General features: G+C 40.9%; 1 protein-coding gene across 1 annotated transcript in view; it reads left to right on the top strand.

Annotated features, from left to right (window-relative positions):
- The window catches only part of LGI1 (leucine rich glioma inactivated 1), a 33820-nt gene extending 20833 nt beyond the window's left edge, over window positions 1–12987 (top strand). The window contains exons 5-8 of the mRNA XM_059054502.2: window positions 6436–6507; window positions 9057–9226; window positions 9501–9665; window positions 11811–12987. Coding sequence (XP_058910485.1) covers window positions 6436–6507; window positions 9057–9226; window positions 9501–9665; window positions 11811–12646 — 1243 coding nt within the window. The 3' untranslated portion in view covers window positions 12647–12987. The remainder of the gene's footprint in view (window positions 1–6435; window positions 6508–9056; window positions 9227–9500; window positions 9666–11810) is intronic.
- Window positions 12988–14749: the final 1762 nt, after the last annotated feature.

Raw genomic sequence — 14749 nt, 5'->3', positions numbered from 1 at the left:
GACTTCAACTTGAAATCTACTTGATTCACATAAAGCCATCCAACATGGCCTGAGTCTAATGGCTCAGTATCATGAGGGGCTGAAGGAAGGATGGAAGACCCTGGTGTTCTCTCTGGGAACCTGGACATAGCCTTGCCGTGCCCGTTAGTTCAATCAAGTACACCTTCTCTCCAGCCTAAAGGCCTACCTCACTTGGAGGGAAGAATGGAAAGAAGGGAGAGAAGGAGGAAGAAAGAGAGAGAGAGGAAGGAATGAAGGGGAAAGAGGGGAGAGGTGAGGAAGGGAGGAAAGTGGGGAAGAAAAAAATTTATACAACACCCTAGTGAAGAACATTCATTTTGTTTGACTAGAGCCTATTATGCCCATCAAATGAAATGGAAATATAAATTTGGGTCATTATGAGTCCCCTTCTTTAGAGGTATGAAGAGTATAAGAAGAAGGCACTGGTACAGCATGTGCTTAATACCTAGAAATTTTCAAGCTCAAGGGAACACAGAAGGCAGCCTTCAAAGAGAGAGGAGTGAATCTTAAGAGTCAGACAATGAAAGGGAAGTCCCACCTGTCTGACTGGTGCTGGAGGTAGGAAGGAGGTTTTAGGAGGGAACAGGTTAAAGTCGATTGAATATGACCCTTAGATCTCTTGCATCTTTATCAAACACTTAGGTTGATTCGTGTGGCATTGCCAATATGAGACTCTTTTGGATCTGCAAAAATGGCATTGCCATATGGTTCATCCTAAATAGTCTCTAGGATGTGCCACACAAAAATGAATAAAATCCAGCTCCAACCTGGAAGAGCTCAGTCTCGCAAGAGGAATTAGATGAACATATATTTTCTCCCTGAGTGCTTTGTCCCCTTTCTAATTATGCTGTTCCTCCAGGTGTAGCTCTCTGCTTCTTCCTTCCTTCCTTCTTTCCTTTTTTCTTTTCTCCTTTCCTCTTTTCCTTTCAAGAGATGGGTAGGGAAGATTTGAAGCCCAAATGTCCCTCTGACTGCTCAGCACATCAAGTTCATTCTCCATTATTTACCACTTATAAATAAGTGACATTTGTTTGAGCCATTAATTTTAAGATTTTAGAGGTGTTAGGTTTCAAAATGCACCTTCCTCCACCTCAGACCAATTCTTCTCAATTAAAGGCAAACATTCAAGTAGCAAAGAATTATCACCTCACCCTCTAACCTACAGGAAGAGTTTACAAAGCTTTTTCATACTCTTGACCTCATTACACTCTCTTGATGACCTTATGAAAGATACAGGGCAGGCACTATCTCCATTGGCAAATGAGAACACGGAGGTACACCCTGAGTTTAAGCTGCTCCCCAGTTAGTAGCGGTAAAAGTTAGAAGTTTCCCGAAGTCTTTAATGAGACATCTAGTGCCCTCTCCACCATGTCAATTATAGCAGGACCGGGGAATTCCCTGGTGGTCCTATAGTTAGGACTCCGTACTCTCACTGCTGAGGGCCTGGGTTCAATCCCCGGTTGGGGAACTAAGATCTCGCAAGCCATGCAGTGGCCCAAAAAGAAAGGAAAAGGGGAAAAAAAATTATAGCAGGATCAGAAAGCTTTATGGAGCTGGCTGGATCCTTCCACAGGACATGGTTTGAGGAGCAAATATGGCTGGGGAAGGAAGAGAAGATCCTGAAGAGAGGAGCCCTACCCTTGCTCTAGTCTCCAAATGCAAACAGTTGGGATTAGACATATACTTTTAGATCCAACTGGTTCCCACCCTGGCCTAACATTAAAGCTGCTCCAAGGGACTTGCCTGAGCATGGATATAAATTCAGTTCATTCCTAAAGAAGCAATGAACTTATCTCACCTTCTTATACATCTAACTCAGTAGACTTACCTTCTAAAGAGACATTAATAGACAACTTAAAACTTACTATATAGACTCCTCTCCCCCTCAAACCAACCTCCACCCCCAAAAAAGAGAATTCCTTATATTTAAGTCCTTACAAATCCTGGGACCCTCTCTTGATTATTCTGAATGACTGTAATATTATACATGGTTAACTTAAGTGTTTGAATAGCTTATATATTTCAGAAAGGTTTGAATTTTCCTGATGACCATGTATTACTTCTGAGATCAGGGAAAAAATGAATTAAAAATCATTTATGACCAATGATCACAAAATCTCTAAACATTTTGTACTGGTTTCTGTTAACACCCATGAGGTTTTCGTAAAGGTTCCCTTGGGCGTCACATGAGTGTCCTCGTGGCTAAGGCCCAGTAGAGGCAGGATTGTTTGCATGCATGTATAAAGACATTTGGGGAAAATGTCATCAATGTCTACCTGCTGGGGAGCACCTACTGGCTGCTCACCACTGCGGAGGTGCAAAAGATATATACAGCAGTCCCCAAGCTCAGGGTGCCTGTGTGTCTCCAGTTAGTCTGGCAGGATGTCCTCATTTCGGCCTTCACAATGACATGCATGTAAAGAGGGCAGTGCAATATACTGGCTGAGGGGGATCTCTGCCACCAGACTGCCTGGGTTCAAAGCATGGCTTTACCCATTAATAGCTGTGGGACATCAGGCAGGTCACTAAGTTTCATGGTGCCTCCAATTTCTTATGTGTAATATGGAAGTGATAATAGTCATCTGTAAAAATGGGGGTGGGGATAGTAAAATACTTAGAAGTACCTAGATCCTAAGGGTGTCATGAGATTAGGTCAGTTAATCTATGCAAAGTGCCTAGAAAACAGTGTGCTATGCAGTAAACACCATCACGTAGGAATAAACTAAACCTTATTGCCTAACTTCCACTGGTCCTGGATCAGGACTCTGAATGCTGTAGTGTATTTATCCCCTTTAAACATTTTGTATGAAATTAAAATAACTGCACTTGAAGTACCGCAAATTCAGTGAGACACCAACTCAAGCTGAGAATCTGCACTGCAGGGAGGCTGGGAGCACCCCAGACGGCCGTGGGTGATGCTTTCTTAGCAGCAGAGCCCAGTGGCACTGAAACAAACGTGCTGTCTGAGCCAGTCTGGTCTGCCTTAGAGAGAAGACTTTCCAGTAGGTTCCATATTCCATAATTAGAGGTTTTCTCAGGTAAACTATGAAAACACCAAAGTGGAGGGAATGGTCATCAGTTTCATTGGGTAGGAAAGCCTGCCTGCCTTTGAGAATGCTTGACCCGTCTCAGCTAGTCTCAAGGCAGCTAGGTGCTCAGTTCGGCAGTTTCCCCGGCGTTTTTTTTTTTTTTTTTTTTTTTTTTTTTTTTGTGGTATGCGGGCCTCTCACTGCTGAGGCCTCTCCCGTTGCGGGGCACAGGCTCAGTGGCCATGGCTCACGGGCCCAGCCGCTCCGCGGCACATGGGATCTTCCCGGACCGGGGCACGAACCCGTGTCCCCTGCATCGGCAGGCGGACTCTCAACCACTGCGCCACCAGGGAAGCCCATCCCCGGCGTTTTAAAGAATGTTTGTTAGGTAGACTGTGAGTCAGGACCTACAGAATGGAGCTTAGTTACAGGCACACTTTGAAGAGCCCTCCTAGGGAATTCCCTGGTGGTCCAGTGGTTAGGACTCGGCGCTTTCAATGCTGGGGCCTGGGTTCGAATCCTGATCGGGGAACTAGAATCCTCACAGCTCAGCCAATTAAAAAAAAAAAGCAAAGCCGTCCTATTGTTTAGGGCTTATTACTAAAGTGAGGGCTCAGAGGAGGGAGGGCACTTTGTGAGCATCGTGGAGGTGGGGCAATGGTAATTCACAGGGCTTTGCAATTTCTCCCTAACTCAGTATCTTGGTACAAGGGCCTAAGAGAAGCATTCTCTGCTCTTTTCTTTGTCTGGATGGATGTCCTTCTAATCAGCAACTCCAGCCTGCCCCATTCATTCATTCATTTAAAAGTAGCTGTTGATGGGCTTCCCTGGTGGCGCAGTGGTTGAGAGTCCGCCTGCCGATGCAGGGGACGTGGGTTCATGCCCCGGTCCGGGAAGATCCCACATGCCGCAGAGCGGCTGGGCCCGTGAGCCATGGCCGCTGAGCCTGTGCGTCCGGAGCCTGTGCTCCACAATGGGAGAGGCCACAACAGTGAGAGGCCCACGTACAGAAAACAAACAAAATAAATAAATAAAATAAAAGTAGCTGTTGAGGACTTATATTATGCCAAGCACTGGGGATACAGTGGTAAGAAAAACATCCTTCCAGTACTCACTACAGAGTCATCCTAGAAAAAAAATTAACATTGACGCATGTTTTCTCAAACATCTCATTGGCCTGTTTTCGCTCTCTCCCAATCAGTTCTACCCCTCATCCATTACCCAGATACAGTGCATTCCTACCCCTTAGTAAAACCTAAGGTGGTTAAGCTCATTGAGGTTTGTTTTTTTTTAATTTTGGAATTCCTTTTTCTTTAATCTTTTGGTTTTTTTTTAACCAAAAAACCCCCCAAAACAAAAAAACCCACAGTTCACCCATTTCTCCCATCCCCTCAACCCCACCTCTGGCAACCACCAATCTGTCCTCTTTATCTATGAAGTTCACTGACTCTTAACACCTTGGGTATGTGAGGCTTAGAATTCTATTCTTTGGGCAGGAAGCCGGAACTCTCAGATTCACCTGCTGTTTAAAAGAACTGCCCAGGGCAGCAATACAAACATGGTGCCTCTTCCTTTGTAACCCTAGTGGCTGCAGTAATTCAGGACTTGACTCTCATCATTTCACTCCCACTGTCCTATGACCCAACCTCCTCCAAGCTCATGCCCTGCAGCCAGTTGCACTTCGTGCTGGTTTCCAGGGGAGGGACGTCCACTTAAGAGAAGTTAGCATGAGGACTTCAGGACACATTGTGCCAGCAACTATATTGAGACACATAACTTGAGAGAGATTCTAGACTGGTCCAAGACCCAAGAAATCTCTTCATTCAACCACCATTCAGTAAAAAGAATTAGGGAGCTGTTCTCTGGAATAATCTTCTTTAGCAGCATTTTATTAATTCTGCGTAGGTGGACAGTCACAGCAGTTCATTTGTATGGTCAGTTTTCTAAATGTTGTTTCTTGGGCAAAGACCACACAAAAGCCTTTCTCCTTCCTGTCCCCTCCTCCTCCTCCCAGCTGCCCTTTATTGAGAGTAGTCCAACTACCATCCTGAGTTATCGCATTTACTTTTTCTAACACTCTTATGATATGAGTGATATTATATATCACTCATATATATGAGTGATATTACCTCTGCTTAAAAATGAAAAGCTGAGTCACAGAGAAGGTACATAACCAAAGTCACACAGCCTGTAAATAGAGGAGCCGGGATTCAAACCAAGCTCAGAAAGAATGACTCCAAAGTTGTGCTCTTTGTCACAAAATGGACCATCACTGAGACTGGAAACTTCTGATGGAAACTTCTGATTCAGTTCCCTTTCTTCTGTGTCGAGGTTCATTGAAAAAAGCTTTCTAATCTAGTAGTAATTTCTAAAACTCAGAAAAACAACATAATTGACTTAAAAATAGATTTTAAAGGGTTTGAATGCTTGCACTTGAGAAATCTTGTATTAATTAGAGGAGGTGGAAAACAGAGAAGACTTTTTAGAGTGTTTTAAATGGAATTTGAGAGAATTTTCAAGGGCTTTGGAGGCCGACAGCATAGACTCTTTTGTTTTAGTTTTTAATTTTTATTGTGAAAATTAAAAACACTCCTAAGAAAAGTATATAACATGTACATGTATAATGCTGGTTAAAAATAGAAAATTACCAGTACCTAGTACCCTTCCCTGTCATACAGCATCTGCTCCTTGTTATGTGCACATTTCTGCAGTATGGACACATGTCCCTTTCCTTGATACTATCAAAACTGTTTCTTACTTATTACCCTTGATTAGCATCAGAATCATTTTAGTGGTTAGCGGAAGAACAAATAGAAAGAGAAGGAGAAAACAATTCCTGTGATAATAGGGCAAGAATTGGAAGAAGGGAAAAGGAGATGATTAAAGAGGATGAATGGATGGATGGATGGATGAATAGATGGATATTTATGAGGAAGCTATTTTCTAAGGAGGAATGAATGAATGGAGCTAAAAGGGAAAACATGTAGAAAAAGGAGGGAAAAAAAAGAATGTGCTGGAAGGGGGATAGATTAGACAGGCCTCCAAATTTGAGAGCTGTTGGTACTAAGAGTTGAAGGTTGAGCTGCTCTCTAGAGCAAGTGGGGCGGTGGGGGGAGAGAGGAGAAGGGCAGCCTGAGTGTGAGAAGAGAGAACACATGGAGACAGTGGACATGGGGAGACATCCCTTAGACGGAATGCCTGAGTGTGGGATGCTCATACCCAGTGCTAAGTAGAAAGACTGATGCCCAGGCATCATTTTGTTACTCGTATTCTGGAGGGTTTGCTTGTTTGTTTGTTTAATACCATAATACATAAGGGGCCATAAAATGCATTTATTTCATTTATGACTACGGTTTACATCATTCTTTTTTTTTTTTTTTTCCAGGAGCCTTGCAAATAACAACCTCCAGACTCTCCCAAAAGATATTTTCAAAGGCCTGGATTCTTTAACAAATGTGTAAGAGGATCTAAGAAATCACTGATTAATTAATTAATTTGCAGTCATTAACAAAGAAGTCTGGTGTTATTAAATTTTTTAATTGGCTTTAAATTAAATGAGAATTTTTAAATTTTAAATTGGCTTAAAATTTGAATTTAGTTGGACTAATGTTTGAGTCTCCTATGGTATTTACCACTATATTCTGAAAATAGAGTCCCAAGTTTGCCTTTGACAAAGTGTGTGTCTGTATGGCAGGGACAGAAGACAAGGGACTTGGAGGGGGTAGGAAGAGGAGGGCTAGATAGAAATTTCGAGATGCCTTTTTTTCCTCATGAGGTCCAGGAAATGGGGCTACAAAGGAAAAACATAAAGAAGTCTGGGAAACTGACAGAATAAAGATGAAAGTTTACACCCAAGGGTTGGTCAGTCAAGAGAGAAATGGAGCAGGAAGTGGGGGAAGGGAGGAAAGTTTGCCTTTTTCTCTCATTAGACTGAACAACAGCTCTAGGCTTAATCCCCAGGAATTTGGCTTAAGCCCCAGGAAGGGAATGAATTTAATTATTTTTGACCCTTTTTCAAACAAAAGAGCTTTCAAACTTTGACTTTTAAGCCTCAGAGTGAAAGATCTTTGAAAAGAATTTGTGTATTTTGTAGTAAGCAAAGCAAGTAATATATGCCTAACCCTTTCAAAAGCAATTTAGCTTCACTAAGTGCCTTCCAGAACATTGGAAAGGTATTTAAATGTCACAAGGTAGAAAACAGGAACAAACAAAAGATGTATGAAAACAAAGGAGTTCTTATTTTTCAGGTACTTTGCTATAGAATATATATTCAAAACAACTTTTCTCCAATAACAAAAATTTGAGTCAAGAATTTTTCTCCTAAACCCAGGATTTAACTTCAAATCAGTAAGCTATGAAAAACTTTCTTTGTTCCTTGTAGTATTCCCTCCACCCCTCCTCCATGCCTATTACCCCAATTCCTGAAAGATGGTTTATTTCCAAGAGAGTGTCAGAATCAGGACACTTCCAAATAGTCTTGGACAGACCACAGTTATCCGCTCTGGCTTACAATAGCCCAGAAAAGTTGACACTCATTATTCTGGGTCAGAGTATTCTTGAGATATGAGGTGAGTCCTGAGAATTCTCCATGGCAGACTTGGGGATACAGCGTATTTGGGGACCCTCTGGCCCAACCGTTTGTCAGCCTATACCCCACACTAGCAAAAGAAAAAAACACTTGAAATTGGCTCAGTCTCTCCAAGGAATCCCATTATGGGTTTGGCCTCTTGGGCCTACCTTGATATGCCCAAACCAAGAATCATCTAAGAAATGCAAGGATCCATGCCAACTTGCCTTTTAGTAGATTTCTTGGTTTCTTGAATTACCACCTAAAACACATTTTTAAATGCTTCAACGTTTAAAAAGTACTCATATGCTGTGTGAAAAGTAGGCGGTACCTATCTTAGGAATTTTGTGTGACCAAGAAGGGTTTTAGGAAAGAGATAGAGTTTTTGAACAGAAGCAATGCACATAAACAGAGAACTTGGTGAGCTGGGATCATATGTGGAAATTTAAACTATCTATGCTGTGCAGTTTATTATGGACATGAGCTATTATTGTATGTCTGCATTAACTCGGCTGTGTCAAAGTCATTTCCTATTAAAACTGAATTTGTAGACCATGGAATAGGATCAGGATTAATTATGTCTGTGAGGAAGAAGAAAAGCAAATAGTTCACTTGATGTAATTAAATATGGTACAACAATCACTACATCTTTCTTTTAGACCTGTGCTGTCCAATATGGTAGCCACACATGTGATCACCAAACACTTGAAATGTGTTCCTAGTGTAAATGAGGAACTGAATTTTAAATTTTACATAATTTTTAAAAAATTAAATAAAAAACTAAATTTAAATTTAAAAACTGATTCTCTGTTCAATCATTGGAAGACTTTTAAGTATGTTTGGAACAACTTGGGTGTATAAATCTGTTTTTTTCAACTGTAAATTTTGTTAACTCTAAACACAAATCAGGAATTTCTGCTGAAATTTTATTTTCCAAATTAAGATATACTGTAAGTATAAAATACACATCAGACTTCAAAGACTTAGTATACAAAGAGAATGTAAAATATCTCAATAGTAATTTCTATATTGACTATATGTGAAAATGATAAAATTCTGTATGTATTGGGTTACATAACATATGCTATTAAAATAATTTCACTTCTTTCTTTTTAGTATTTTAATGTGTCTGTAGAAAATTTTAAACTATATATGTGGTTCACATTGTATTTCTTTGGACAGCACAGCTCTAGACTGAGCTACCTTTGAGTCCAAGAGGGAATAAGTTATGAAGTTCCATTGACTGGGGTGGCCTGCAAGGGCACACTGTGGTCATTCTGTGAGCCCAGAGTGAATGGGCAGTCAGGTTGAAGGTAGATTATGAGGCATGATATAAAGTCAGGTGAGGTCATTCTGCACATGTTAATTGCTAAAGTAAAAGTCATGCCTGGGAAGGAAGGGCCCTCATATATCAAAAGCAGCTGAAGTTTGTCTTTCAGGGACCTGAGAGGTAATTCATTTAATTGTGACTGTAAACTGAAGTGGCTGGTGGAATGGCTAGGCCACACCAATGCAACTGTCGAAGACATCTACTGTGAAGGCCCTCCAGAATACAAGAAGCGTAAAATCAATAGTCTCTCCTCCAAGGATTTTGATTGCATCATTACAGGTAATGTATTCCAAATCATTCCACCACATAAAATTAAAATAAGGGCTACGTTTTTTTACACATGCAGGAACTGATTTTTAAAATATATATATTAAAAACCAACTGAGCAATTTAAAAATATTATGAACCATTAAAAGTTCATGTGTTTAAAAGCAAAGTAAAATTGTTATTTCACTGTTTCTCTAGAATAAATATATTTCTTGTGGACATTTGAGATCTAGCCAAAGAATAAGGCATCAGCACAGCTACTCATCATCATTTTCAATTTTTGCAGAGTTTGCAAAGTCTCAAGACCTGCCTTTTCAATCACTGTCCATAGACACTTTTTCTTATATGAACGATGAGTATGTAGTCATCGCTCAGCCTTTCACTGGAAAGTGCATTTTCCTTGAATGGGACCATGTAGAAAAGACCTTCCGGAATTATGACAACATTACAGGTACGAAAAGCCTGATCGTATTTTGAGTGGAAAGTTAAGCCACTTGGGCCAAGAGCAACAGGAAAAGATGAATGATATCAGGGAATTCTTTGAGCAGGTTGAGAATCATTTGAATCCCAAATCTACCATTTACTGAGTGCCTGGGATTGTTCCCTAAAGCTTAATTTCCTCACTTGTAAAATGGGAATAATAATACCTAACTTTCAGTGTTGTTATAAAACAATGAGAGCATATGTTCAAGAAACTTAGCATAGGACCTAGCTTAGTAAATATACAATAAAAGGTGGGTTATTTTTCTTCCATGAAAAAGTGCTGGACTAAGAATTATGAGTACTAATCTAGGTTCTGCCACAAGCTAACTGGTCAAGCCACTCACCCTCACTGGGACCCTCTTTTTAACTATAAAATAAGGAGGTTATTTTAGATCAATGAGTCTCAAACTTTACAGCAAAAACATTACTTCTGCAAAATGTTCATGGGAAATCTCCTGAAGTCCCCTCAGTTTTCCAATGGATTGCAGTAGGGCTTTGTGAAATCTAAACCTTACCCTTGTGTAAGGTTCTTCTTACATGTGTACAGTCTGTCAACTGCTTTGAATGAATCTTTAGATGAGCACTTAAATGAAAAATGAATCATATATTTGCAGACTTTCAGATGGCATCATCTAGTCTAGGATGATGAATATATGTCATATATACAGTCACTATCCCCTCCCTCACCCCAGACAGACATCGCTAATCTATCATGATGCTCTTTCTTGCAGAGGACAGAATCCTTCTTAACACAGTTCTCCAGGAAGTCACAATCAGTCAGTCAATCAATATTGGTAAATGGTTGAAAACTAGCGGCCATCTCTGATCTAGTTCCAACCCTCATTGTACAGAAGAGAAAACTGAATCCCAGAGAAGTGATTTTCCCAAGGTCACAGAATTACACAGACTTGAAAAGGGTCACAACTAGAATAATTTTGCCTATGGATGGAGCCAATTAATAGAAAGAATTGATCCAGAACTTATTACCTCAAAGCTTAGAGTTGCAGTCAGAAAAAGCCTGGGACCAGATTTGCCCGGCTCTCTTTGGATTTCCTAGAGCCAAGCTCCCTCTATGAGATCAGAATCTATTGATAAATGTTAAACTCTTAACAAAGGATATTGAGCTAGGCTTCTGACAGACTCCCATGTAGTTTTCTGAGATTTCCCAAAGTAACACTCAGGAGCTTCGCCCATGATTGTACCCCTTTCACTTTTCTCAAGGATTTCTCTTCCTTCTCTTCTGCCACCAGTGACCTAAAGCTTCACAAGTGGCATCTCTCTCCTTTCTCAGGAGAAAGTCTGTTTGTTCTAGAGCAAGAAGCAGTTTATACATAGAGCAAACCAATTGCAGGTAGAGCCGTGGGCTGCCCAGACTACCGCTCAAAACTTTGTGAGGTTGTTTTAGAACCTTGTGGAATGCTGGCCAAGTTGGAAGCCCTTGTACAACTAACTGCCCACCCCAGGTTGGGTTAAAAGCATAGAGACGCTGGTAGCCTTGGGTTTGAATCCCAACTCTGCCTTTTCCTAGCAGCACCGAACCTCTCTGAGCTTCTGTCTGCTCATCTGCAAAAGGCAGGGTGATAATATTTATCTCTTAAGATTGTTGGGAAATTTAATGAGATGATTTGGCAAAGCATATAGTTGGTGCTCAATAAATGGCAGTTTCCAACTCATGAAATGTCAGGGAAAGCAATGCTTTCTTTCTGTAAGAAGTGAGAGGAGAGGGAGTTCCCTGACGGTCCAGTGGTTAGGACTTGGTGCTTTCACTGCTGTGGCCACGGGTTCAATCCCTGGTTGGGGAACTGAGATCCACACACGGCTTGGCCAAAGAAAAAAAGAGTGAGAGGAGAAAACTCAGGCTGTAGCCATGTATCCTGAACGTCTAGTACACGTTGGATGTGACATGACAACTCTGTTATTGATAACAAGGCTCCATGAGGTACAAAGGCACAGAACTTCAGGATCCTGCTGCCATTGGACCTGATCAGGAAATTGGCCTTGCCTAATCAACCAAGGAAATGATTTTGGTGGCAGTTGCATGGCTTTGGCATGCGTATTAACATGCTCCGAAAGAGGATGGCCATCCTCCTAATCTCTCATTTGTCTTTTCCAGGCACGTCCACTGTAGTGTGCAAGCCTATAGTCATTGAAACTCAGCTCTATGTTATTGTGGCCCAGCTGTTCGGCGGCTCTCACATCTATAAGAGAGACAGTTTTGCAAATAAATTCATAAAAATCCAGGATATTGAAATTCTCAAAATCCGAAAACCCAATGACATTGAAACATTCAAGATTGAAAACAACTGGTACTTTGTTGTTGCTGACAGTTCAAAAGCTGGTTTTACTACCATTTATAAATGGAACGGAAATGGATTCTACTCCCATCAATCTTTACATGCGTGGTACAGGGATACTGATGTGGAATATCTAGAAATAGCCAGAACACCTCAGACACTCAGAACGCCTCATTTAATCCTGTCCAGTAGTTCCCAGCGTCCTGTAATTTATCAGTGGAACAAAGCAATACAATTATTTACTAACCAAACTGACATCCCTAACATGGAAGATGTATATGCCGTTAAGCACTTCTCAGTGAAAGGTGACGTGTACATTTGCTTGACAAGATTCATTGGTGATTCCAAAGTAATGAAATGGGGAGGCTCCTCATTTCAGGATATTCAGAGGATGCCATCGCGAGGATCCATGGTGTTCCAGCCTCTTCAGATAAATAACTATCAATACGCAATTCTTGGAAGTGATTATTCCTTTACTCAAGTGTATAACTGGGATGCAGAGAAAGCCAAATTTGTAAAATTTCAGGAATTGAATGTTCAGGCACCAAGATCATTCACGCATGTGTCCATTAATAAGCGTAATTTTCTTTTTGCTTCCAGTTTTAAGGGAAACACACAGATTTACAAACATGTCATAGTTGACTTAAGCGCATGACACACCAAATTCTGTGGCTGCCATCAGAAACTTTCTACACTACATGATCCGGATGAACTCAATGCATGATGACTCTTCTTATCACACTTGCAAATGAATGCCTTTCAAACACTGAGGCTGCTAGAACCAAGCACTACCCTTATCTCCATCCTTTCCTGTCCAGTCCAGTGGTGTGGGAAGTTACCTTTTATAAGAAAAAGTTGAATTGTGTAACTGTTCTTTGCAGTGAAGATGTGTAAATAAGCGTTTAATGGTATCTGTTACTCCAAAAAGAAATTCCATTTATTTATTCATGTGTTCAGAAACAACTGCCAAATAAAATGTTTACATTTTCTTTCATATCCCAAAGGTAATTATTTACAGGAGTTATTTTATTCTTGGTGATGGTATGTTGAGGAAAGAATTTTATACAATAGGATTATATTTGGATCAAGAATTTATGGTGTGAATAATGAGTGAAGATAAACACTGATACTGATTACTCATCATTTATTAATAGGATGATCAGTGGAGTTTGAACATTCAAAGGTGTTTCTAAAGGGCATGGCTTTGGGGAACATTCTGAGGTGAAATGGTGACAAATGGAAAGAAGGGTAGTGAAATTTGCCTATTACAAGAAGGCTAATTTGACAGTTAGATCCATCCTTTTCTATCTGATAGCTCCAGCTAAAAACATCATTCCGACAAACTTATAGAAGAAGCCAAAGTCAAGATTTTGGATTTTTAAAGCCCTATTCTGGGGCTTTCTAAATATTTGACTCTGGAATCATCTGACAGCTGACAGAGATTGTAACCTTACCGCACGTGTCTCAGATGTATCCCATATGAAGTCCTCTTAATATGATCAAGGATGCTTCACTTCTAGACATCAGTTCTGAATCATTACTGACATACTGCAGAATGCCTACGAGGCTCATATTTGATTTTCTAAATTCCTGCTCCTGGATCACATGGTATGTTAGCACTTAGCACAATGCCTGTGATAGAGCAGGCTCTTAAAAACTACTTTCGAAGATGCACATGTCCTCCTGTTATAAACTTAATAATAAACTTCATGAGGCCCTTTGATCTAATCAGTCATACTGATTTGAGGACCTATTAAGAACGGGGTATCATTCCTCTGGTTTGGGGAGGAAAACTGAGGAAAGAGGAGGGCATAGTCCTTGATCCATGGGGCCTTAGAAGACTAATGGGGGGTTAGGACACAAAAAACTACAGTTAGCAGTGAGTGCCAGATTTCACCTGAACATTCTGATTTTAAGTATCGGGGAAGTATCCACAATGAGTTCCTGCAAGAAGTGGTCCTTGTTTGAACTTAAAAGGAAGACATGATTTCAAAAGGGGATTGGGGCAGAGAAGATATTCTTGGCACGATGTGGTTCTGTGTGCTGCCTTCACAGAGGGGATGAGAGCTTCCTCTAACTCATTGTTCCCCAGAATCTTTTGCCAAATGACTAGGGGCGTGGGGGCAGGTGGGACAGACGGCAACTCCACTGGCAGCACATGCCTGGAGAACTTGAGGCATCAGAGGTACACATAATAGTTACATAGTCTCTGGGAAGCAACCTCTTGTAGAGTTATGCATAGAAACCAGACTCCTTTACCACACGGGGAAGATACTAACTCTGACATCAGGGTTATGGGGGGACAAGAAGAAGACTTACCCGCTCCCAATCCTACACATAGGGAGACCTGGCCTTTGAATGTCTGACTTTCTTTGCTCCCTTGTCCTATAAGCAGCAGATAATGTATTGAAGAGCACCTGCTTGGTACAGACTGGGTTTAAGTCCAGCCCTGCAATGTACTGATTTTGTCCACAGGCAAGTTACATGACCTCTCTGAGCCTCAGTGTCTTCATCTGTAAAGGGACAATGATGCCTACTCAAAGGACAACAGAAGGATTAAATGAAACAAGGCACACACGGTGGATTGAATTTTACAAATATGGCCACAACAATATCTCCCATCCTACATGCTCTATGAGAACTTCCCCCAACCCCATCAAGAGGTGATGCCTAATTTCCCTATCCTTCCATCTGGATGGCCTTGTAACCAAATAGATCGTGGTGGAAATGATGCAGTTTGACTTTTGAAGCTAAGTCA

This window comes from Kogia breviceps, chromosome 2 (assembly GCF_026419965.1).
Source record: "Kogia breviceps isolate mKogBre1 chromosome 2, mKogBre1 haplotype 1, whole genome shotgun sequence".
NCBI classification, from domain to species: Eukaryota; Metazoa; Chordata; class Mammalia; order Artiodactyla; family Physeteridae; genus Kogia; species Kogia breviceps.
Note: the sequence above shows the minus strand (reverse complement) of the source record. Positions and strands in the feature narration are given on the sequence as shown.